The sequence below is a fragment of the Rhinoderma darwinii genome, chromosome 3, assembly GCF_050947455.1.
Source record: "Rhinoderma darwinii isolate aRhiDar2 chromosome 3, aRhiDar2.hap1, whole genome shotgun sequence".
Taxonomy (NCBI): domain Eukaryota; kingdom Metazoa; phylum Chordata; class Amphibia; order Anura; family Rhinodermatidae; genus Rhinoderma; species Rhinoderma darwinii.
The window spans coordinates 148680058-148707962 of record NC_134689.1 but is presented as its reverse complement, the minus strand read 5'-3'; the positions used below and the strand labels follow the sequence as shown (position 1 = coordinate 148707962).

At 40.2% G+C, this 27905-nt stretch overlaps 1 protein-coding gene across 1 annotated transcript in view; it reads left to right on the top strand.

Moving 5' to 3' along the window:
• The first annotated feature begins 3634 nt into the window (after window positions 1-3634).
• The window catches only part of LOC142751130 (uncharacterized protein C3orf20-like), a 112672-nt gene continuing 88401 nt past the window's right edge, over window positions 3635-27905 (top strand). Inside the window, exons 1-9 of the mRNA XM_075860109.1 lie at window positions 3635-3791; window positions 6247-6309; window positions 13842-13945; window positions 14343-14899; window positions 15803-15877; window positions 16285-16384; window positions 20041-20265; window positions 20706-20849; window positions 21232-21352. Of these exons, the coding sequence (XP_075716224.1) occupies window positions 6262-6309; window positions 13842-13945; window positions 14343-14899; window positions 15803-15877; window positions 16285-16384; window positions 20041-20265; window positions 20706-20849; window positions 21232-21352 (1374 nt within the window). The 5' untranslated portion in view covers window positions 3635-3791; window positions 6247-6261. The remainder of the gene's footprint in view (window positions 3792-6246; window positions 6310-13841; window positions 13946-14342; window positions 14900-15802; window positions 15878-16284; window positions 16385-20040; window positions 20266-20705; window positions 20850-21231; window positions 21353-27905) is intronic.

Sequence of the window (27905 nt, the reverse complement as noted above, 5' to 3'; positions counted from 1 at the left end):
CATGGAGCTCCTTACCGTCGACATGGATGTGATCGCTGTGACAAGCTGTGATACAGCTGTCTAGACAGCTGTATCATGGAGCTCCTTACCGTCGGCATGGATGTGATCGCTGTGACAAGCTGTCACAGCGTTCACATAGCTGAGCGCCTTACCGTCGGCGCACAAGCGCTGCTGGGAGGAGCAATGTGATCGCTGTGACACGCTGTCACAGCAATCACATGACCGGAGACCACACTGAGTGGTCTCCAGTTAAAAGCTCTGTGATATCAGCTGTCTCTAGAAAGCTGTATCACGGCGGAGCTCCTCACAGTCGGCGCATAAGCGCTGCTGTTGGGAGCAATGTGATCGTTGTGACAGGTTGTCACAACGATCACATGACCGGAGACCACGCTGAGTGGTCTCTGGTTAAAGTTCCATGATACAGACAGCTGTATCACGGAGATAAAGGCCGCCGGGGAGCGGCAAACCTGTTAACTCTGCAGGACGTTCTGGAACGGCCCTGCAGAGTTAATTGCGGACCGCCCGGACGTTTATAGTCCATGGGCGGTCCAGAAGTGGTTAAGTAAATTAGAATTGTGAGATTAAAAAGTCTGAATTCTGAGATGTTAGTGCTTGTTCACATATGACGGAATTGCTGCTAAATTTCTATCCAGATTTGGGGGCAGAAAATCTTCAGCGTATTACAGTGCCAGCAAAATTAATTAGATTACAACAAATCTCTTGATGTGGATTCGGCAGAGATTTATCGCCAATTTCTCCATTGAGTTCAATTGGGACGTCAAAATCCACAACAAAACCCAAATGTTGCAGATTGGGAAGGTGAGTATAGAGTCGATCCGCAGCAGAAAATCTGTTACCGAAAGCCGCCCAGTTTGGTGAAGGATTGTCGCTGTGGATTTCCCTGCGGCTTCCTCAGGATTTGTTGTGGAATAATGCCTTAGCAAATCTGGTACGTCTGAACTTCACATTTGGGTTTATTCACACGTGAAGCACCAATCACTGTCGAAGGTTTAGGGTGCTCAGCAGAGTGCGTCTGCACCTTTGTTTCAGCAATCGTGGAGGTCTCAGCACCTGGGCCCCCACTGATCCAGACTTTTGATATGTCTCTATGACATATCAAAAGTTTGAAAGTGTAGTTACTCTTTAACGCCAAGATCACACTCACAGTTTTGATGCAGTTTATGAGGCAGTTTTTGGCTCAGTTTTTTGAGTCAAAGCCAGAAGTGGATCCAAAAGGAAAAAAGGTATAAATAAAAGACTGCTGTATCTCTGTATCATTTGTGTCCACTTCTGTGTTTGGCTAAAAAAAAAACTGAGGCAAAAGCTACTACAAAAACGGCAAATAAACTGTGTGTGATCCTGGCCTAAGGTTTATTTTCCTGGCATTTAAGCCCTTCTGACATTTGACGTAACTGTGTCATGGCCGGGAACGGCTGAGGCTGCTCTATATAGTGTGGTCGGCTGTATGTCAAAAGTGACTGCAACATCAAGGGTGTGTACAAGCGATCGTTTGATCTTTGGTACAATACATTGCAGTACCTATGTATTGCAGTGTATTGTGCTATTTACCAGCTCAGATGGCTGGCCTGGGGGATTTCGTTAGGCCCCCATACAGCAATGACAACCATCGCCCCTCCGCTTGCGTTGTGGCGGGGGAATGGGATGACGGAGCGGACTCCCCTCTTTCTAACAACCTAGATGATGCAGTAGGGAGGGAGCACCATTTGGCTTTTGGAGTGCCATTTGGCTTTTGCTTGGTAGAAGTTTTGTTTGGGATTTTACTGGTATTTTAGTTTATAATGTGGGGGCATATGTAGGCTGGGCAGAGTAGATCAGGACTTAATAAGGTGGTATAATAATGAGGTAAATAAATAATAATTGCTAGATGTGTGGCCAGTGTCTCACTAATAAATGGTACCCAATCTTATCCCCCTTTGGGAACACACTGCATCTTTTGTGTCTCCATATTCTGAGAGCCATGCGATTTAAATGACATATTAACTTTATTCCGCGGGTCGATACAGTTACGGAAATACCAAATGTACAGTATATATATTTTTATGTTTTACATCATACACACAATAAAATCATGTTATTTTTTAAAAAAAACATTTATTTCTTAGTGTTGCCAAATTCTCTGAGCCATAACTTTTTTAATTTTTCATCAAGAAATTTGTGTAAGTTCTTGTTTTTTGCTGGATGGGCTGTAGTTTTTATTGGTACCATTTTGGGCCACATGCGACTTTTTGATTAGTTTAAGGCCGGATTTACACGAGCGTGTGTCCGTTTTGCGCACGCAAAAAATGCGGCGTTTTGCATGCGCAAAAGGCACTTAACAGCTCCGTGTGTCATCGCAAAGGATGTGCGGCTGCCATCATTATGACACTCCGTTTGGATGTTTGTAAACAGAAAAGCACGTGGTGCTTTTCTGTTTCCAAACATACTTTTGACTGCTGTTGCGCGAATCACGCGCATCCCACGCATTGACTTCAATGGGTGCGTGATGCGCGAACAACGCAGAAATATAGGACATGTCGTGAGTTTTATGCAACGGACTCACTGTTGCACAAAAATCACGGACTGTCTGCACGGCTCCATAGACTAACATAGGTCCGTACGACACGCGTGAAAATCACGCGCGTTGCACGGACGTATATCACGTTCGTGTAAATAAGCCCTTATTCCATTTTTTGGGGAGGTGAGGTGACCAAGAAACAGCAATTCTGCCATTTTATGGCGTTCACCGTGTTGGATAAATAACGTGATAGTTTTATAGTTTGGGTCACAACGGATGCGGCGATACTAAATATCTATAGTTTTTTTCATGTTTTCATTTTTTTACTATATTAAAAGACTTTTTTTTTTAAGTCCCACTAGGGGACTTGAACTTGCAACTGTCTGATCACTGGTATAATATACTGCAATACTTATGTAATGCAGTTTATTATACCTGTCAGTTTTAGGGTATGTTTACAAGGGGAAACAGCTCCTGATTTTCAGACGTTTTTTAAGCTAATCGCGATTTTCGTGGCTCCAAAAACGTCCTAAGAAGTGACCTGCACTTCTTTTTCGCGGGCCGTTTTTTTACGTGGCAGTTTTTCAAAACGGCCGCGTAATATAAATGGCCCATCGGAACAGAACACCATTTTTACCATTGCAATCAATGGGCAGATGTTTGGAGGCGTTCTGCTTCCGATCTTTTGGTCGTTTTTCGGGCGTGTGAACATACCCTTACAGTCAGGAAGCCTATTAGGCGCTGTACTTGTCAGACCAGGAGGCCATAGCAACTATCAGCACCATCGCGATCTTGTCGTGGGGAAGAGGGTGGGGGGCAATTGGCTACCAACCACTTAGATTCCGCAGTTGCTATTGACCGTGGCATTTATGGGGCTAATCGGCAGGGATCGGAGTGTCAGCTGCAATAGTATGTACAGTTACATTGAGTTGCGCTAAAACCTTGGCGGCACCGACGTAACTGTACGTTGCATGTCGCTAAGAGGTTAATGTATATTTAATGCAGTCTAACATATTACCATAAACACACTGTCCCTAATATGCGTTTTTTTATCTCCATGAACAAAGTCTATGATCTGAGACCAGGCACTTGATAACAACACGAAAAGCCAGTATGTAATGTAGAAACAAAATCCACAGCCAGGTTGAATGCCTATGTAACTAAGCAACCACCCTTCAAACTCTGCAGGGCCAAGCACAGTGTGACAGCAAACGCTCTCCTGCTGCCACACACAGATCATTTTATTGTTACTTTCTATCAAGTCGACCTTCTCAATGTAAGTTATATGTTTCTTGTATAAAGTATATGTTATAATTCCTGAGCTCCGTGGATGGTAAAGGAAAGTAGTATGGGGAACTGCTGGGAGAATTGTGTGTGTAGTTGTTTGCATACCAACAGTTCTGTAAATAGGCAAAAGAGTCTAAAAATGTATGCAAAAAGTAATTTTATTTACAATTGAACTAATGTATTATAAATTGTATTAATATTAGGCCGCAATGAGAACTCTGGTATCCTGGACATAGTATGTTTATGTATAGCTGCACCTATGGCTGAGCTTCAGTTCAGGGACCTTAGGATATTACTAACTTAACTATTTATACGTTTATATAAGCACAATATAAAAAGTATAGAACCCCTTTAATAGCGCTGTTTGGTAAAGTACTCTTGAGCATACCTCCCAACTGTCTCGGATTCAGCGGGACAGTCCTGGATTCCGAGCGGTGTCCCACTGTCCCGGGTGGCCGGGGGTATGTCCCGCTGTCAACTGTATCTGCGTCCTCACAACGCAGATACAGTTGGACCCAATTCTGAAGCAGGGAATCATCAGCTCCCTGCTTCAAAATTAGTTCAGAGCTCACTGAGGACTCCCCGGGCACAGCGCTACTTTAAGCTCTTTGCTCGGGGAAGCCCTTGATGTTATTATCCATATATTGACAGTGGCGTCAGTGGCTACTGATTGAGCGGAATCCCCATTGCCGATGATCTGGCCGGGGATTCCACTCCTAGAGGAAACCCCTGAGGTCACTGTCCATATATGGACATTGACGTCAGGGGCTCCTCCTGGAGCGAAATCCCCGGCCAGAGTCGGCAACGGGGATTCCGCTCAGTCTGTAGCCACTGATGTCACTGTCCATATATATGGACAGTGACATCAGGGCTTCCCTCTAGGAGCAGAATCCCTGGCCTATGCTCTGGCTGGGGATTCCGCTCCTAGAGGGAGTCCCAATGGTGCTATTTACAGGGGGGTGTAGCGCTATCTTCAAGGGGGGTTTGGCACTAGCAACATGGACGCTGGGGCACTATATAGGGGCACAATCTACATGGGCACTGTGGCCCTATCTACAAGGGCACTGGCACTTTTTTATGTGGGCACTGGCACTAGGGGCAGCTTTGGGGGCATTCTACTGTATAAGGGCAGCTAGGGGGCATTATACAGTATGGGGCAGCTATGGGGTATTATGCTGTATAGGCAGCTTTGGGGGCATTAAGCTGTATGGGGCAGTTATGGGGTATTATACTGTATGGGGCAGTTATAGGGGCATTATACTGTATGGGGGCATCTATGTGGGCATTATACTGTATGGGGCATTATATTGTATGAGGCAGCTATGGGGGAATTATGCTACATAGGGGATCTATGGGGCATTATGCTGTATGGGGGAATTTGTTTGGGCATTATACTGCATAGGGGCATCTGTGTGGGGATATACTGTATGGTGGTATCTGTGTGGGCATTATACTGCATAGGAGAATCTGTGTGGGCATTTTACTGTATGGGGGCATCTGTGTAGGCTTTATACTGTATGGGTGCATCTATGGGGCACTATACTGTATGGTGTCAGCTATGGGGGCATTATACTGTATGGTGACAGCTATGGGGGCATTATACTGTATGGTGACAGCTAGAGGGCATTATACTGTGTGGGGGCAGCTATTTGGCATTATACTGTGTGGGAGGCACTATGGGAGCATGATACTGTGTGGGCTGACCTGGGTGTGTATGGGCGGGGATTGGGTGGGATTAAGCCACACCGGCTTTGAATAAAGATAATTGGGTGTCCCACTTTGTGATGCTTGAAAATTGGGAGGTATGACTTAAGCCTGCACAATATGTTTACAGCACTAATATATTCCACAATGTAGTGCAGTGTATTACAGCAGCAGCAAAATGGATGAGCTCTAACAAATCTCACACACACTGCGGAAAGTCTCTGTCTTTTAATCTGCAGCATGTCACTTTATGCTGCGGAATGGCTGCCCATTTATAGTAAATTTCAATAGATAATAGTACATTTTTCCTCCTTGAGTTCAAGGACTCTTTGCTTTAGCAACAACAGGGGAGATAAGTATGGCCTTTTTTGTTTTTTTAATCCCATCTGCTCTCCTCTTCAAACACGATTTGGCACGGACTTTCATCTCAAAATCCCTGTAGAATCTAGTCGGATTTGCTTCTGACTTTTCCGCAGCTAATCCCTGGTTTAATTTTGCTTCTTTTGTTAGTGATTGATTTGTCTATTCTTGCTTCACCTTTATATATTATAATATACAGTACACCTTGCTGTACAGAATTTCATAGCCATCATCAGGTTAAATAGATCGGAAGTGCAATAGATCTGATAAGCAAGAGATATATATATATATTTACTGTAACCTACATAAAAGTAGGGTAACTTTGTAAATTTCTAGGGATCATGCATTTAAAAACATTATACGTTTGACATCTTTTCTAGTGTGCCATATGACTAATGTCATCCATGATGGTGAAGACAGGACCTCTGTATTTCTACGACCAGGTACATTTCATGCTTACCTCACTAGCCTATAGATCAGTTCATCTTGTCCTTATCAACATTAAAAATGCACTTGGTGCCTAAACTTGCTGAAAATGTTATGGGCGAAACTAATGTTCATTATAATGAAGCCTCTCAGCGTAGATAGGGGGGGGGGGTGACTGGTGGTTGAGTGAACAAGTCACTCTGTCTTGGCTGGGGTACTTACGTAGTGGACTAGGTAAGCAAATTAAATTTTTGCCCCATGTGTAGCAAAGCCTAGCTATGACTATAATAAGGAAACTTGAACAAATCCTTGTCTCTTGGTGAAAGTAAAATGAAAAGTTTATTTAGAAGTGAGGTTACAGTAAAAAAGTTTAAGAGAGAGAAGAGTTAAGGGGGTTTTACACAGGACGATTATCGGACAGACGAACGTTAATATAATTGCCCTCTCTAAAAAGGGCAACGATCAGCCGATGAACGAGCAAACATGCGATCATCTGCTGGTCGTATCATTTTAAAAAGTAAAAAGATTATCGTTGTCGGCAGCACATCTCCTTGTGTAAACAGGGAGACGCACTGCCGACTTGATAATAATGGATGGGGATGAGTGATCGGAGTAACGGCTGCTCGTCCCCATCCATAGCTCCGTGTGACAGGAGAAAACGAGCGTCGATCAACGATGTCTCGTTTATCTGCGCTTGCTGCATCGGCCGAGTGTCGGCTGGTGTAAAAGGGCCTTAAGAAAAAAGAAATTCATGGCCCACGGAGATCCTCTCAAGAGATAGACATATTGAATCTCCCCATTGTCTATAACTATAATTAACATAAGTAATACAATAGCAATTTACATAGAATTATGTTGCCTAGAAAACTGGATCTGTCTCTAGTTAGTTTAGCAGTCTTAAAGAGAATCTTTCACATGCCCATACATGTGCAGCTGAGTGTAAATTTTTTTCCTATCTTCCTCCGTTATTTAGATATCGATGCCATTGTATTTGGCGCCCGATATTTAACTTCTTTAGGACGCAGCCTGTTTTGGACTTGTGGCACAGCCGATTTTTTCAAATCTGACATGTGTCACTTTATGTGGTAATAACTCCGGAATGCTTTTACCTATCCAAGCGATTCTGACATTGTTTTCTCGTGACATAGGGCATGACCACACATGGCGGAATTCCTCCGCAACTGTCCGCATCGATGCCGCACAGAATCTGCGTTGCAGATTCTGCAGCGGATCTGCACAAAATGTGCAGTACATTGATGCGGACTAGCTGCTGCAGACTGCGGGAAAAGTGCTTCCCTTCTCCCTATCAGTGCAGGATAGAGAGAAGGGACAGCACTTTCCCTAGTGAAAGTAAACGATTTTCATACTTACCGGCCGTTGTCTTGGTGACGCGTCCCTCTTTCGGCATCCAGCCCGACCTCCCTGGATGACGCGCCAGTCCATGTGACCGCTGCAGCCTGTGCTTGGCCTGTGATTGGCTGCAGCCGTCACTTACACTGAAACGTCATCCTGGGAGGCCGGACTGGAGACAGACGAAGGGAGTTCTCGGTAAGTATGAACTTATATGTTTTTTTACAGATACATGTATATTGGGATCGGTAGTCACTGTCCCGGGTGCAGAAACAGTTACTGCCGATCGCTTAACTCTTTCAGCACCCTGGACAGTGACTATTTACAGACGTCTCCTAGCAACGCTCCCGTCATTACGGGAGCCCCATTGACTTCCTCAGTCTGGCTGTAGACCTAGAAATACCTAGGTCCAGCCAGAATGAAGAAATGTCAAGTTAAAAAAGCAAGACGCATCCGCAGCACACATGACATGTGCATGACAGCTGCGGACTTCATTGCGGAACTTAGAATCTCCATTGAAGTCAATGGAGAAATTCCGCCATGAGTCCGCCACTGCTCCGCAACAGACAGAGCATGCTGCGGACACCAAATTCCGCTCCGCAGCCTATGCTCCGCAGCGGAATTGTACGCATCGTGTAAACGAACACTGCTAAATTAAAGTGAAAGTCAATGGAGAAACGGCTCCGCTGCGGATTAACGCTGCGGAGTGTCCGCAGCGGAATTTAAGTGGAATTCCGCCATGTGTGAACCCGCCCATATTGTACTTTATGATAGTGGAAAAATTTGGTCGATAAATTCCATATTTATTCGTGAAAAACACCAAAATTTAGAGAAAATGTGCAAAAATTTGTATTTTTCTAAATTTAAAGAGGCTCTGTCACCAGATTTTGCAACCCCTATCTGCTATTGCAGCAGATAGGCGCTGCAATGTAGATTACAGTAACGTTTTTATTTTTAAAATACAAGCATTTTTGGCCAAGTTATGACCATTTTTGTATTTATGCAAATGAGGCTTGCAAAAGTACAACTGGGCGTGTTGAAAAGTAAAAGTACAACTGGGCGTGTATTATGTGCGTACATCGGGGCGTTTTTACTTCTTTTACTAGCTGGGCATTCTGACGAGAAGTATCATCCACTTCTCTTCAGAACGCCCAGCTTCTGGCAGTGCAGATCTGTGACGTCACTCACAGGTCCTGCATCGTGTCAGACGAGCGAGTACACATCGGCACCAGAGGCTACAGATGATTCTGCAGCAGCATCAGCGTTTGCAGGTAAGTCGATGTAGCTACTTAAATTTCAAAAGGCTATTTTTACAGAGGCCAGTTCAGTTCTGAAGTGGTTTTGAGGGCCTTATATATTAGAATACCCCAATAAATACAACTCAATATTTATTGCCCAGGTCCTGCAGTTTTTAGGAATATCCCACATGTAGCCCTAGTGTGCTAATGGACTGAAACACCAGCCTCAGAAGCAAAGGAGCACCTAGTGGATTTTGGGGCCTGCTTATTTTTAGATTATATTTTAGGCATCATGTCGAGTTTGAAGAGGTCTTGTGGTGCCAAAACAGTGGAAACTCCCCAAAAGTGACCCCATTTTGGAAACTAGACCCCTCAAGGAATTTATCTAGGGGTATATTTAGTACTTTGACCCCACAGGTATTTTGCTATATTTATTGGAGTCAGGCTGGGTTCACACGACCTATTTTCAGGCGTAAACGAGGCGTATTATGCCTCGTTTTACGCCTGAAAATAGGGCTACAATACGTCGGCAAACATCTGGTGACAGAGCCTCAGCTCAAGATTTACGAGCGTCTCAGACGCCTCGCAAAATGCAAGGAGGAGCATTTACGAGTGAAACGAGGCAGCTGTTTTCTCTTGAAAACAGTCTGTCTTTTCACACGTAAATGACAGCTAGCATGTGCACATATCCTCAGTCTGTGAAAATGAAAATCTACTTTTTTTCTGAAATAACATAGACATTTTTAATATTTACAAGGATAAAGAAGAAAATTCACCCCAACATTTGTAAAGCATCTTCTCCCGATTACGGAAATACCCCATATGTGGTAATAAACTGCTGTTTGGACCCACAGCAAGGCTCAGAATTGAAGGAGCGCCATTTGGATTTTGGGGCACAGATTTTGCTGGATTGATTTTCAGTGCCATGTCGCGATTGCAATGCCCTGGAGGGAACAAAATAGTGGAAACACCCCAAAAGTGACCCCATTTTGAAAACTAGACCCCTCAAGGAATTTTTCTAGGGGTATAGTAAGCATTTATACCACACAAGTCTTTTGCAGAATTTAGTAGAATTAGGCCGTGACAATGAATATAAACATTTTTGTCCACTAAAATGTTGAATTTTTTCATTTTCACAATGGATAAAGGAGAAAAAGCCACCCTAAATTTGTAGCGCAATCTCTCCCGAGTACGACAATATCCCACATGTGGTAATAATTTATTTTTTTCAATAGAAATTAATTAACCTTTGCAGGACTGATCTTTTTTTGCTTTTCCATTTTAGTTTTTCACTCCCCGCCTTCCAAACGCCATAACTTTTTTTATTTTTCCATGAATTGAGCGGTGTGATGGCTTATTTTTGGCAGGACGAGCTGTAGTTTTTATTGGTACCATTTTTTGGTAGATGCAAATTTTTGATCACTTTTTATTACATTTTATTTAGAGCTTTGGTGGCCAAAAGCAGTGATTTTGGCGTTTTAAATTCTTTATTTCTTACGGCGTTCATAATGCGCTATAAATGACAATTGTACTTTAGTCTGCGGGTCGGTACGATTACCGCGATACCAGATGTATATAGTTTTTTTTATGTTTTGCAGCGTTTGCACAATAAAATCACTTCTTTATAAAATTATTTATTTTCTGTATCACCATATTCTGAGAGCCGTAACTTTTTTATTTTTCAGTCAAAAAAGCGGTGTAAGGGCTTGTTTTTTGCGGGACGGGTTGTAGTTTTTATTGGTACTATTTTCGGGTACATGCGACTTTTTGATCACTTTTTATTCTATATTTTGGGAGGGGTGGTGACAAAAAAATAGTGATTCTGGCATTGTTTTTAGTTTGTTTTTTTTGCGGCGTTCACCGTGCGGTAAAAATAACATTATAGTGTTATAGATTGGGTCGTTACGAACGCTGTGATACCAAATATGTGTACTGCTTTTTAATGGTTTCATTTTTTTCCTATAATAAGAGACTTATTATAGGAAAAAAAAATCTTTTATTTTTACACTTTTGTAAAACATTTTTATGAACTTTTTTTAAAAAAATTTCTTTACTTTTTACACTTTATTTTTTTACCTGCAGCTCTGATCGCTGCTAGAATACATTACACTATCTAGGTAGTGTAACGTATTCCAACTGTCAGTGTGACGTCACAGTCACTCTGACAGTTAGTCTACGGGGACCAGCCAGAGGCTGATCCTCATAGGCTTGAATACATGGCAGACCCGGGGACCGTTGTCTGACCCCTGGGTGCCATCACAAGCATCAGCAGCCCCTGCAATTGCATGGGGGCTGCTGATGTGCTACAAACCCTGTACATGCGGGGATCGCAGTCGAGCCCCGCATGTAACGTGTTAATTCCCGTAATCAGCAGCAATGAGCCGCTGGTCGGCAACTAGTGGAGTGTCAGCTATCAGGGACAGCTGACCTCCCAGTTCCCGATGCACACTGTCGCCGACACTGTCACAGACACTGTCATCGACAGTGTGAATCGCGAACGGCAGTGACGTCCTGTCACTCTGACAGGAAGTCTATCAGGAGGCTGATCCTGATAGGCTTCCGTACATGGCAGACACGGAGGCCATTACTTGGCCTCCGATCGCCATGCTAGCCATCTGCAAACCTCACGATTTCATCGTGAGGTCTGCCGATGAGCTAGAAACCCCTGAATGCGGTGATTGCAATCAATCACCGCAATCAAGGGGTTAATTGCCGATATCAGCGGAAATAAGCTGCTGATCGGCATACAGTGGAGTGTCAGCTGTCAGGGACAGCTGGCCTCCCGGTTCCCGGTGCACACTGTCGCCAACAGTGTGCACCGGGAACCACGCAGTAACTGTATGTCCCTGTGCCTTAAGACACTGGCCGCATGGACGTACAGTTGCGTCCTCGTCCGCCTAGGGGTAAAATAACCCCCTGAACTGTCAATAGGGTGTGTAATTGGCAAGGGGGCATGTAACATCGCTGTGACACTGTCCAATCAGCTACGGACAGTGTCACAGCAAGAGCTGGAGAGGAGAGCGTGTGCGCACTCACTCAGCTGCACATGTATGGGCAGGTGAAAGGTTCTCATTAACTCGGAACAGCCTTGTGAGCCTAGAAGGGAGGCCAGCAGTCTGACATTCCGAGAATAGTTCAAGAATAACCTTAGCTAAATTTATATAAAATACATTTCAGAGGCAAAGTATAAATATATGTAGCATAAGCATATCGTATTGGCCATTGATTATTAGCAAAATCTATAATAATTATTTTTCATTATCACTATGACACAAAAATAATGGAGGGTTATCAACTATATTCAGAATATAAATATGGTCATGTGATATATTTTTCCCACAATAAGGGACTGGGCAGGTCTAATTGATCCTACTGTGGAATGTCCCATTTGGAGGTGATCACCAGCTGACTTTCATTGTTCTCAATTTATAGCTGCAAGGTGGGAGGTCCCCTTATATTTTTATATGGTGATCTTACATTTTCAATATGTCTTGAATTTGAATCTTATTATACATCAAAGATTGCACTGTGCATAAAGCTATTTTTGTAAAATTGAGATACTTAAAACTTGGAAAGTTATATGGATCAGACTAAAGTCTCCTTGAAGAAGGTGTTAAAGAAACATTATATATGTAATATATCAATCTGATAAATAAATAACCTATATATTTTGTAACTTAGTCTAAGAAAGCAAGTTAAGGCATACGTTGTTAAGATTTTCCAAATTAAAGGCTATGTACACCTTTAAAATAGTTTTTTTTATATGTATAAATGTGTGTTTTGTGCGACTTTCTAAATATTTTTTATTAAAAAATATCTTTACTTTTACAGATACAGCTGCTTTGTATAATGTATGCAGAGCAGCTGTATCTAGCGCTGAAACTGATGGGTTCAGCGTCGGCGGGTCCTGTGTGTCTCTGACTCGCAGGATCCACCTTTAAACGATTGCATCTAAGTTCATAATGTAGATGTGATCGATTACAGGTGGATCCTGCGCCTCACTCAGGACCTGCTGTCACTGAACTCGTCAGTCCCGCTAACCTGACAGATTCAGGTTTCAGCGCTGGATACAACTGCTCTGTATGCATGATACAAAGCAGCTGTATCTGAAAAGTAAAGATATTTTTTAATAAAAATCATTTAGAAAGCTGCACAAAACACACTGATAGACAGAAAAAAAATAAAAAACATTTCAAAGGTGTCCATAGAAATTGTGGGAATGTTTCACTGAGTCTATATCAACAATAATAATATTTGATGTAAGGATTTAGAGTGATTGCCGCATTCCATGAGAAAATGATACTCTTAAATATCAAACATTTCTTCTGAACTGATAATATAACAGAAATATTTCTTTAAGATTTTATATTCCCTTCCCTGGAACATCTAATGTGGGATTGTTAAACCTCCAAACTTTTGACTCATGCAAACCTAAAAAATTTCTTAATTGTGGTTTTGATGACAGAGCATGCTTTTTGTTAAATAGTACTAATTATATTTTATCCGTAAAGTAAATTTTTCATAGGAAAATATTCAATATGAAAGAATTATCAATGAAACCCTTTATACCAGTTCAGCACTATTGTTATTGAGGATTAGTGAAATTTCGCAACATGGCCACCCTGGAGTTTGAGAACTGATATTGACCATATCTAATTTGGCTTATGTTTTAGAATATTGATTTGGAATTTAAAGTAAATGTTCACACTTCAACATCATTTTGTGCTTTGCTTTTTTAATCTAAGTACTGTAGATAAAAAAAAAAAAAGGCATACAGTTCATATATTGAATTTAATAAGACTTTATAGAGTAAACCCCGAAACTTTCCTTAAATTGCGGCTGAAGGAAGAGAGAATTTTATCATTGAACTCTATCTCTATGCTAGGCATATGGAGCCTTGTTACATTATTTATTTTAGTGAAGTAGAAATATTTTCTTCCATTCTTTAAATTATATTTCAGTTGAAAACAAAGACAGTTAAGAGGACTAAAAAAGTGCCTGAGGAATTACCCTCAGATATGAAGTACATGAACATCAATCCACGTCTTGCAAGCTTCATTAACAGGTAGATTGAAAATTCTCCATTTTCTACTGTTCTCATAACTGTAAAGTGATGCTGTGCACATGATGGCAGGATTTATTATTCTGTAGTGCATATCATTCAACAGAAATGTATTCATTATTTTTCATTGTGATAATACACCTTGAGGCCACTTTCACACGGCAGTATTTTGATCAGTATTTTGCATCAGTATTTGGAAGCCAAAACCAGGAGTGGAACCTACAAAGAGGAAGAGTATAATGGAAAGATTTACACCTCTTCTGTGTTTTGAACCCTCTCCTGGCTTGGGCCCACAAATACTGATCCAAAATACTGCTGTGAGAGATACGCCTTACTGTAATATTTATTAAATACCTTTATTAGAAAATATAACTGTGATATATTCTGTGTTTTACGCCAGCCTGAACAAAAATAAAAAAGGAGTTTCTTCTCAAGCTGAAAAGAAGCACATGCCCTCACCTAAAGAAGACAAGCTGCATAAAGAGAAGTATGCGGTGCTACCAGAGATCAGCGCACCTAGCTTTGTGAAGAGTGGTGGAGAAAACCATAACCAGAAGCTCAGTCAGGCCATAAATGAAGATGAACAATTCGGGAACCCATTTGAAGACTATAAATATGTTGCTCCGACTTTGCTTTATGAGCTTGGGAAGCTGCTTCATTTCTTTTCACAGTATGAGATTGTTTTCCCTCAAGGTGTGGTGAATGTGCTAAACTACAGTTGGCAGGATCTTATTGAAGGAGCATTGTACCCCAAGAAGCAGGGGCAATCACTGACTTCCAAGAAGACAACAGATACAAGTCCACAAATAGCTGCAGAGGAGAATGACTACAAAAAAGCTGCTAATCTGGAAAATGTAGACAATATGAAGAATAATAAAAATAAAGCCAACACTACACTGATGGAGGGCAGCAAGGATAAAGCAAGGCAAGAACATAATAAGCCTACAGGAAACAAATGTATGTCAATACTGGTATATTAGACCATTGTTTCATTTTGTATTGCATCAACATGGTTAATTGGGTTGTCTCAAGATTAACATTTATCCCTTATCCACAGGATAGGTGGTAAATGTCTGATTGCTGAGAACCCCACAGCTGGCATCCCCAATAATCACTAGAATGGGGGTCCAGAGCCTCCTGTTCCTCCTCACTGCACACGCGCCGTGAGGAGGACTTTGAATGGAGCTGCGGTCGAGCATTCACCCTGACGATTCAGGGCTGACGGAAACTGAAGTCAGAGCGCTGTACTTGGTTTCTCCTTCAGTCCCATAGACTTTAGTGGAGTGGCACTGCACATATTTGACCACTGCTCTATTCTACATCAGGTAAAGCAAAGCACAGCATACAAATTAGTGGACATCCAGTGATTTTAGTAAACACCTGTGGTTTCCAGAACAAAAAGACGTGCTGAACATGGCCCTTGGCTTTACCTAATAATGGGACTTCATTATTTTATCTCGACACATTAGAGAGGTTAAAATGGGTCGGTCTAAACCAAAAGTCTTCTTTAAAAAACATTTTCCATAAATTTAAAAAGTCTTGTGTTGTTCTCTTCTGTCTAGTTGTCAAAATAATTTTTGACAATTCTTAAATTATTTAGCCATTCTTTAGTCAAAATTGTCTTTGGTAAAGCTGAGTGATAACCAATTTTATCATGATTGGAGCTATTACACAGCTCATGATACAGTTTTCCAAGACTAGTGGGCAATAAATCTGCTTGTATGTATATGTCTTTTTCATTTTAGAGAATGCCTTATATTAAAAAATTAGTGTAATATGTTATTTCATTGTTTTTATATACTACACATTTTTAAACACATCTATAACTGTAATTTGTTTTGTTTTGTTGGTTTTGTCTAGCCCCGCAGAATTTTGCAGCCCATTTACCAGTTACCATCAGTTTCTCAATGTCATCTAGGCTATGTGAGGACAAAGGTAGACTTCAATCGTACTTGAGATTTGATGATTATGATTATGATGATAATAATAATAATAATAATAATAATAATAATAATATGACTATGGCAAAGTAGGATCTGATAAACCATAGCATCCACAATTGATTGTATCCATTTTAACAACATCTGTGCAGAAAAGTGAAATTCTTTTTTTGTAGAAACACATCAAAAATAATTAACCTATAATTGCTATGATTACTATAAATATGATAAACTGTTAAATACCGTATAGGATTGCTCATTATATTGCAAGTTTCCTTGTCATTTTCCTTCTTTAATCTATTTCTAATTTGAATCCAAGGTAGTTTTTGGTACAAGTACTGTATGTATTCCTTTGGTAACAGCTATAAAATATCCTTCTTTTACTTGATGTCTTTGGTTCAGGGTGGCTTTCACAAACAAATGAATCTAAGACTGAGGATGTGGAGTGGAAAGAATTGATAGCTTGGGCCCTGGAGAGACTGCAGCTTGCACAGATCCAAATGTAAGGATCACCATATAATAAATTATATGGTTACTATAGAGAAATGACTGCGTGTTCATTTGGTGGCTTTAAAGCACCTTCAAAGTATGGCTGATGTTTTTATAGAGTCTTTGTAGACCATAATTGTGATTTTAACGCTTCAGATATGAGGACTAAATACAAGTCATCCATTTGGCATTATCCAAAGTAGGATGTTAGCCCATGGATTTGTATTGTGTAGTGCATGATCTGACTGAGTAGGACTAAACATGGTACTGGTCAAATGAACTCCATCAACAGAATTATATGACATGGGTCGTATGCTGGGTCACTTGATCAGTGACATATTTATTCCTATTCAGTTAGTCTATGGATGCATGCTGTGTATTGACCCAGCAAATATCCTATGTCATATACCCTGTTTTGCAACTGAATAAAAAGGCTTACATGATCTATTTTAAACGTACATATATTAGAAAATTGTTCAGTTCCCAAATTTATGAATATACCAGAATACCCCTTTAATTAAATCAATACCTATAGCATGTACAGTATGATTTAGTATAAACAATGTTTATTTGTATATCAGGGATGGGTTGGACAGACATGACCATGTTTCACTCTAATTTATATAATTGAAAGGTGAAACAATATTTGGTTTGTTTTTAACAATTTGACAAACATGGAATGCTGGGCAGGGTAGTTCAATAGTAACAGCATTAGGGAGGAAACAGCTAACGTTTTCTACTACTTGGGCTTTAATAGAAAACAAATATCTATAAGACTGGAACATACACTGAAACTGCATGACAAAAGATAGAACTAGATTTTTAACAAATAAGCAGTTATATTGTACACCATGAGACGCTTACTCTAAGAATTTGAGGGGATAGAGACAGTTTTAAGGGAATGTGTCGCTAGAAATTTTTTTTTTTTTTTTTAGTTAAACAGTTAGTGTATAAGTTATTCACTGTGCAATAGTAAATATACGTGGTTTTTCCCTTGAGTAATATATGTGTTTCACTGGATGAATACCAATTAAATAAATTAGAACAATGTTTAATCACTTATACACTAACTGTGTTTCACTGGATGAATACCAATGGGAATTTTTTGGTTAGAGCCTAACCTTTAATGAAATAAATCTCACATTAAAGGTTAGGCTCTAACCCAAAAATTCCCATTGGTATTCATCCAGTGAAACACAGTTAGTGTATAAGTGATTAAACATTGTTCTAATTTTTTTAATTTTTTCACGATAGATTCTAATTTATAACATTTCCCAGTGCTGGTCACTAGATGGAGCAATTCCCAAAATTGCAGTATTGGCATGTGGTAAAGCAACCACATTGCTTTATGCTGCAAAATTTGAGAAAACTCACTCGCTCTAGTGAGCTCACAGAATCCCCCCTCCTTTATCCTGGCTAGTGCAACACGTAAAACACGTACATACACAGACCTAACTTACCTGCTCCTGCCGCCGCTACTCCCTCCGGTCCGTCCGCTCCGTCTGCTCCCTCCGCTCCAAGTGCACAAGTCCGGAAGCCGCGACCAGAAGTAGTAATCTTACTGTCCGGCCGCGGCTTCCGGTCCACAACAAAATGGCGCCGGACGTCGCTCGGCCGAAGACCTTCAATTTGGACTGTGTGGGAGCGGCGCATGCGCCGTTCCCACACACACGGTGTACAGCATAGTGGATGGAACGGGCCCCGTTCGCATTCACTATGGGGCTGTATGTGCCGTATTCCATGTCTGTATGTGTCGTTAATCTACACATACAGAGATGGAAAAAAAAATGGCAGCCCCCATAGGCAAGAAAAAGTTAAAAAATAAAAAAAAGTAAAACACAAACACACAAATAAATAAAACATGTTTTAATAAAACACTAAAAGCAAATTGATATAAAAAATTTTTTTTTCGTGACACTGGTCCTTTAAAGTAAGTTCTGTAGTCAGGCATGGAGTAAGTAATAATGAGAGGACAAGGGTCTCATAAAAGCATGGGAAAAACTCTTGGTGCCCCAGGCAGGAGTGTAGAGTGTAGTTCAGAATGTACCACTTTGCCACCCTCGGTGTCAGGATCTTAAAGCAGATTCAGAGTCCAGTGGCTGAAACAATCTGGCAGGAGGGTAATAATAGCAAGAGTTGTCAAGTAACAGTCCAGGTTTGATACACAGATAAGCAGCAATAGTTTTTATTGTAAAGCAGAGATGTGGTCAGGAAACAATCCAAGTTCGGTACACAGCTAAGCGTCACCGGTTTCTAGCTTAAAGAGGCTCTGTCACCAGATTATAAGTGCCCTATCTCCTACATAATCGGATCGGCGCTGTAATGTAACAACAGTGGTTTTTATTTAAACAATTTTACATTTTAAATTTATGCTAATTACTTTCTTAATAGACAACTGGGCGTGTTTTTACTTTTTACCAACTGGTAGTTGTACAGAGAAGTGTATGATGCTGACCAATCAGTGTCATACACTTCTCATTGTTCCAGCCCAGTGTAATTGTGCTGTGAAAGAAGCTGCAAGAGGCTGGAACAATGAGAAGTGTATGATATTGATTGGTCGCTGATTGGTCAGCGTCATACACTTCTCTTCACAACGCCCAGTTGGTAAAAAGTAAAAACACGACCAGTTGTCTATTAAGAAACTAATTAGCATAAATCTAAAATGGTTTATAAGTTGGTCAAAAATGATCGTTTTTCAAAATAAAAACCACTGTTGTTATCTACATTACAGCACCAATCAGATTATGTAGGAGATAGGGCACTTATAATCTGATGACAGTGCCTCTTTAAGGCAGAGACATGGTCAGGAAACTATCCAAGTTTGCTAAACAAATAAACAGCAATAATTTAAAGAGTAAGGCAGCAATGAATTAGACTAGAGGCAGAAAGACCAATATGCTGACAAGGAGAAAGTGCAAGGGCCAGGCTTATATAGTAAGCCAAACGACTGAGACTAATTAGGTAATCAAGGCAAGGAATCTTAAGAGGCAAGAATCAATAGAATCTATACAAAAGATATAGCATTGGAGCTGTCCAGCAACACAAGTAGTTCAACAAGAAGGGCTACTGCCTTGGACACAGGAGTTTTTTGGGTTCAAATACTGACACTTGTTCCCTAATGTCAGCATGATAGCTGTTAAATTGACAATCATTGATTTATTTGCCTCCTGTTCCCCTCCCACTCATCATACCCCTACATTATCAACAGCACAGACAGTGCTTAATTTGTTGTACAAAAAAATATAGAGGCTGATTGTTGTGTTTAAAAAAAATAAAGAAAAAGAAAACATAAATTGCATGCTTGCCTTTAATGGCGTCTTAGGCCCTAAGGGCAGATGAGGAGTGGAAAGTTCTGTTAGGGCAGTATTTGTGGAGTACTGACATGTTATTTGAAGTCAGAGTAGCTTATAGTGTATTCCCTGAATGTAAGTAGTGAAGAGCATAGCAGAAAGATAACCCATGAAAATAAAGCTGCACTGTGATAGTTTGCTTTGGGCAACAAGCCCAGTTTTTCTGTTAAAATGTTGTACTATTGTTAAATGTGTCAAATAGTTTTTTATAGTTTTTTTTTAAAATATGAGAGCTATCACTGATTAATTTGAACTGTTTCATAGTTCATTATTTTAAGGTCATGTAAAGTTGATAAGACCAACATTTTTCTTTTTACAGAAACAAACAGTTATCATTGTTAAATGAGAAAGGATTCTGCAAACCAATTATCCTCCGACACTATGAAAGTACTAAAAAAGACTCTATAATAAAGCAAAAGAAGCACATTAAGCCTCTGGTATTTGTGCTGACAAATGGAAAACCAAAGATCCCGGACATCATACGGGAAAATTCTTCTCTGCGCAAATTCCATTATGCTCTGATTGATGGATCTTCAATGGTTTAATATCCTCTCAGTGTGAATATTGGGTTCTGAGTGTGCACTGTATTGGGAATAGTGTGCAGTAATTTATTTTTAAAATGACTGTCCAAAATCTATAGACAGGAAAGAGATATGCTTGTGAAGGATACTACAGTATAGTGCTGTGAGGGGCAACATTATTTATATATTGTAGATAGAAGTTTGTCACACATACACTATAGTTATAATATAATTTAGTGTGGCCACAGATACCAAAATCATATAATAGACTGGTCCTGGAACACATGCCATTAATGACTGGTCCTGCCACATCTACCACAATAAAATCATATTACAAACAAACCTTACTACACATATACCTCCTATAGTTATATTATCAACTGCTCCTGGCACATATAGTATGCATCATGATCTTATTATCATTTTGGAATTTTATCATGTCTTCCCTTAACTCACACTCTATTTATCCTTCTGGACATCTGGCTGTGTGTCAGAGCTACTCTGGCTTGTCATGTGGAGGTTTTTATACTAATATATTTTCCACGGAGCAGACCATTCTGGGTACATTCACTCCATTTGGACATGGAAGCATTCATTCTCCCAAGAGGTTAGTACTAGAATATATTAGAATATATAAGGCATGTGAGTAAATGTTTTATATTAGTCAATTAGCTCATATACTGTTTTACTCTTTGTTTTTTTTTAGTTGTTAATTTTACCATAGCACATACAACACATATAATATTTCAGTATACAGTGATGCAGTAATCTACACATTAATCTACTGGTCTACAGTTGTAGAGAAAGCGGTAATATTTTTTACGATTTTAATACCTCCATCGTCTATATTGTACCTTCAAAATAAATACTGCATTCCATTATTTTATCTGTATATTTTTTTTAGCTACTGTAACATATACATCTAAAAAAAAGTGTATTTGTTAGTAATTTTTTTTAAGTAATCAAATGTCGGTTTTAATATTTTGTAGCAATGTTTTTCTACTGCAATACAACCAAGTTGGAGGAGTATTGACTAATAAAGAAGGAGAAACAATAAAGGAATGGGATTGGCCCAAAAAAGGCAAACTGTCTGATCCCTTTACAGTGCAGGTAATATGATTCTTGAATAATAAGGTCATTCATGTTTTAAAATAAGTAATTGATCACATCTACTGTAAGTTCATGAACTTAGATGTGATCAATAGTAGCTGGATCCTGCGTTTCAGAGACTCGCAGGACCAGCTTTCAGCCGAGCCGTCAGTACAGCTGACCTGACGGAATCGGCTTTGACGGAAAGATACAGCTTCTATGTATCCAGGCTACATAGAAGCTGAATCTTAAAAAGTAGAAACAAATTTAATTAAAGTTAATTTAAAAGTTGCTTTAAATCACCTAAAACATTGTAAATAACACATTACCTTTATTCTATGGGTCGGTACGATTACGGCAATCAGGGGTGAACCTAGCCCGTCTGCCGCCTGAGGCGAACTATAAAAAGGTGCCCCCCCCACACAAATCTATCGGAGTTTTCTCATTCCTAACTTTACACATCAAACACGGAATATATAAATTTTTTAAATAGGAAAACATTTGATGTTTATTTGTTAGGCCCTGTTCACACAGAGTATTTTGACGAGTTTTTGGGCGCGGAAACCGCTCCGCAAAACTCGTCAAAAACCGGCCGAAAATGCCTCCTGAGAAAGAAGGGACATGCCCTATCTTCGCACGTTTACGCCTCTGACCTCCTATTGACATCAATGGGAGGCAGAGAGAGGGTATTTCGCTGAGTTTTTTGCCCGTAGCACTCAATGGCCGTGAGCGAAAAACGCGGTGAAAATCGCGGCAAACGACGTGCAGGAAGGACAAAATTTGCCTCAAAAACCCAAAAAACTCAGTGTGAACATAGCCTTAAAGTGCTGTTTGAAGTATGGAAAATATTTAAAGAATTATTCTTACTGCCAATCAGTGCAGTGCAAATAGTACAGTCTGCCCTGCCCCATATCTCTCCTCGGCAGCCAGTCTCATTTGCGGCGAAACTCTCTGCAATTACATTCAGGCCGGTCCAGGACGGATCGCGCTTAGCGCTGTTTTGAAGCGGCACGTCCTGGGCTGGTTTCTTTGCTCTACCTGCTGTATTGTTGTGGTCTGCCTGTGCCGGCTAGATGCCAGTGGTGGATTAATATGATCTTTGGCCCTGTGCGGTCCACAAGTTATGGACCCACATCCCACACGTAAGTATCACCTACATGTCAAAGTACATCACATGCCACTCTGCGGACTGTCTTTTAGCCTGATCATCCGCTGCCACTCACACTTCCCCACAGCCCCCACCACTGTAATGTACATAGATTGTAAGACCAACATTACCAATAATACCGCCATACTGCTACTGAATAATACCCCATACTGTTACTGAATAATACCCCCATACAGTTACTGAATAATACCTCCATACTGTTACTGAATAATACCTCCATACTGTTACTGAATAATACCCCCATACTGTTACTGAATAATACCTCCATACTGTTACTGAATAATACCTCCATACTATTACTGAATAATACCTCCATACTGTTACTGAATAATACCTCCATACTGTTACTAAATAAACCCCCATACTGTTACTGAATAATACCTCCATACTGTTACTGAATAATACATTTATACTGTTACTGAATAATACTCCCATACTGTTACTGAATAATACCTCCATACTGTTACTGAATAATACCTCCATACTGTTACTGAATAATACCCCCATACTGTTACTGAATAATATCCCCATACTGTTACTGAATAATACCCCCATACTGTTACTGAATAATACCCCCATACTGTTACTGAATAATACCGCCATACTGTTACTGAATAACACCTCCATACTGTTACTGAATAATACCCCCATACTGTTACTGAATAACACCTCCATACTGTTACTGAATAATACCTCCATACTGTTACTGAATAATACCTCCATACCGTTACTGAATAATACCTCCATACTGTTACTGAATAATACCTCCATACTGTTACTGAATAATACCTCCATACTGTTACTGAATAATACATTTATACTGTTACTGAATAATACTCCCATACTGTTACTGAATAATACCTCCATACTGTTACTGAATAATACCTCCATACTGTTACTGAATAATACCCCCATACTGTTACTGAATAATACCCCCATACTGTTACTGAATAATATCCCCATACTGTTACTGAATAATACCCCCATACTGTTACTGAATAATACCCCCATAATGTTACTGAATAATACCCCCATACTGTTACTGAATAACACCTCCATACTGTTACTGAATAATACCCCCATACTGTTACTGAATAATACCTCCATACTGTTACTGAATAATACATTTATACTGTTACTGAATAATACATTTATACTGTTACTGAATAATACTTCCATAATGTTACTGAATAATACCCTCATACTGTTACTGAATAATACCCCCATACTGTTACTGAATAATACCTCCATACTGTTACTGAATAATACCTCCATACTGTTACTGAATAATACCCCCATACTGTTACTGAATAATACCCCCATACTGTTACTGAATAATACCCCCATACTGTTACTGAATAATACCTCCATACTGTTACTGAATAATACATTTATACTGTTACTGAATAATACCCTCATACTGTTACTGAATAATACCCGCATACTGTTACTGAATAATACCTCCATACTGTTACTGAATAATACCTCCATACTGTTACTGAATAATACCTCCATACTGTTACTGAATAATACCCCCATACTGTTACTGAATAATACATTTATACTGTTACTGAATAATACATTTATACTGTTACTGAATAATACCACCATACTGTTACTGAATAATACCTCCATACTGTTACTGAATAATACCACCATACTGGTACTGAATAATATCCCCATACTGTTACTGAATAATACCACCATACTGTTACTGAATAATACCTCCATACTGTTACTGAATAATACCACCATACTGTTACTGAATAATACCTCCATATTGTTACTGAATAATACCTCCATACTGTTACTGAATAATACCTCCATACTGTTACTGAATAATACCCCCATACTGTTACTGAATAATCCCTCCATACTGTTACTGAATAATACCTCCATACTGTTACTGAATAATACCCCCATACTGTTACTGAATAATCCCTCCATACTGTTACTGAATAATACCTCTATACTGTTACTGAATAATACCTCCACACCATAACCACATAGTGACTGAATAATACCCCCATACTGTTACTGAATAATACCCCCATACTGTTACTGAATAATACCTCCATACTGTTACTGAATAATACCTCCATACTATTACTGAATAATACCCCCATACTGTTACTGAATAATCCCTCCATACTGTTACTGAATAATACCTCCATACTGTTACTGAATAATACCACCATACTGTTACTGAATAATACCTCCATATTGTTACTGAATAATACCTCCATACTGTTACTGAATAATACCTCCATACTGTTACTGAATAATACCCCCATACTGTTACTGAATAATCCCTCCATACTGTTACTGAATAATACCTCCATACTGTTACTGAATAATACCCCCATACTGTTACTGAATAATCCCTCCATACTGTTACTGAATAATACCTCTATACTGTTACTGAATAATACCTCCACACCATAACCACATAGTGACTGAATAATACCCCCATACTGTTACTGAATAATACCCCCATACTGTTACTGAATAATACCTCCATACTGTTACTGAATAATACCTCCATACTATTACTGAATAATACCCCCATACTGTTACTGAATAATCCCTCCATACTGTTACTGAATAATACCTCCATACTGTTACTGAATAATACCTCCATACTGTTACTGAATAATACTTCCATACTGTTAGGCTGGGTTCACACGTGGCGGAATTTCACTTAAATTCCGCTGCGGACACTCCGCAGCGTTAATCCGCAGCGGAGCCGTTTCTGCATTGACTTCCACTTCTATTTAGAAGTGTTCGTTTAGACGATGCGTAACATTCCGCTGCGGAGCATAGGCTGCGGAGCGGAATTTGGTGTCCGCAGCATGCTCTGTCTGTTGCGGAGCAGTGGCGGACTCATGGCGGAATTTCTCCATTGACAGCAATGGAGATTCTAAGTTCCGCAATGAAGTCCGCAGCTGTCATGCACATGTTATGTGTGCTGCGGATGCGTCTTGCTTTTTTGCCATGACATTTCTTCATTCTGGCTGGACCTATGTATTTCTAGGTCTACAGCCAGACTGAGGAAGTCAATGGGGCTCCCGTAATGACGGGAGCGTTGCTAGGAGACGTCTGTAAATAGTCACTGTCCAGGGTGCTGAAAGAGTTAAGCGATCGGCAGTAACTGTTTCTGCACCCGGGACAGTGACTACCGATCACAATATACAGCAACCTGTAAAAAAATATAAGTTCATACTTACCGAGAACTCCCTGCTTCTGTCTCCAGTCCGGCCTCCCAGGATGACGTTTCAGTCTAAGTGATGGCTGCAGCCAATCACAGGCCAAGCACAGGCTGCAGCGGTCACATGGACTGGCGCGTCATCCAGGGAGGTCGGGCTGGATGCCGAAAGAGGGACGCGTCACCAAGACAACGGCCGGTAAGTATGAAATTCGTTTACTTTCACTAGGGAAAGTGCTGTCCCTTCTCTCTATCCTGCACTGATAGGGAGAAGGGAAGCACTTTTCCCGCAGTCCGCAGCAGCTAGTCCGCATCAATTTACTGCACATTTTGTGCAGATCCGCAGCAGAATCTGCAACGCAGATTCTGTGCGGCATTGATGTGGACAGTTGCGGAGGAAATCCGCCACGTGTGGTCATGCCCTTACTGAATAATACATTTATACTGTTACTGAATAATACCTCCATACTGTTACTGAATAATACCTCCATACTGTTACTGAATAGTACCTCCATACTGTTACTGAATAATACCTCCATACTGTTACTGAATAATACCTCCATACTGTTACTGAATAATACCCCCATACTGTTACTGAATAATACCTCCATACTGTTACTGAATAATACCCCCATACTATTACTGAATAATACATTTATACTGTTACTGAATAATACTCCCATACTGTTACTGAATAATACCCCCATACTGTTACTGAATAATACCCCCATACTGTTACTGAATAATACCTCCATACGGTTACTGAATAAAACTGCCAAACCATGATCACATATTACTACAACATTGTGTCAGAAAAAACCCACCATACTGTTAGTGAATAAATCACACTATATATAGACCAATATTACCACCATATAGTGACCTTGTAGAGGTAGATGCCAGTTATACACAAGATATCTGCAAACCATATAAGTGATTACAGTATAGTTATATCGAGTGACTATTGTGGCAAATTTAAGTTTTTTATATTTTTATACTGCTTTTTTTTGGTAGGTTCCGCTGGAGTGTTTGGACTACGTCGTAGATACATTGGACCACTCCGATGATCTACTTTTAAAAAAAAAAAAAAATGGTGAAAGAGGGTTGCATAGGGGAGTTTAGATTTCAATAAAAGTTTTTCTTGTGTTTTTTTTTAATACTTTATTATGGCCTTAGTAATGGCTGCTGTCTGATTGAGAGCGTCCATTACTAAGAAGGGGCTTAGTGATAGCCAGTAAAAAGGCTATCACTAACCCCTATAATTACCCCGGTTCTCACTGCCGCGAGGGGAGTACGATCCAGTACCCGACCATCTGAAGCGACGGTAAGGCAGCAGGCCGGTCACAGGCTGGTTTTACCAGGCTGGGAAGGAATAAAAAACGTGGCCCTTCCCACCCTGGTGATGCTAGGCTGCAGCTGCTTTATTGTATCTGGCTGGTTGTGAAAAATAGCGGGAACCCCACGTCTTTTTAAAAAAAGAAATAGAAACAAAAATTACGTGAGATCCCCTCCATTTTTCATAACCAGCCAGATACAATAAAGCAGCAGCAGCCTAGCATTACCAGGGTGGGAAGGGCCATGGTTTTAGGCCATTCCGAGCCTGATATTACCTGCCTGCGGCCACCCCAGTACCCACCCTTCTCTTCAGACAGTCGGGTGCTGGATCGTACCCAGCTCTTCCCAGTACTCCTGGTGGCGGTGGGTACCGGGGTAATAATATGGGTTAGTGATAGCCTTATTACTGGCTAACACTAAGCCCCTTCTTAGTAATGGATGCTCTCAATCAGACAGCTGCCATTACTAAGGCGGTAATGAAGTATTAAAAAACAGAGACATAAAGACATTTATTTTATTGAAATGACAACTCTTCCACACAATCCACTTTAACCATTTTATTTTAAAAAAAAAGAAATAAAGCTTAAATCAGCGAAGTAGTCCAATGAATCTACGACGTAGTCCAAATGGTCCAGCGGAACCTGCAAAACAAAAATTAGCAGTATGAAAAATAAAAATAAAGCTGGCTGCCCCCACAGACGTACAAACATATGAATAAATAGCTACCTTCGGAAACATATTAAAATAATTAGAAAAATTAGGCCAATAAAAAAATAAAAAATTATAACACCTTTCTTTTAAAGAGAACCTTTCACCTCCCCATACATGTACAGCTGAGTGCAGCATGTAATGGGGAGGGCTGCACA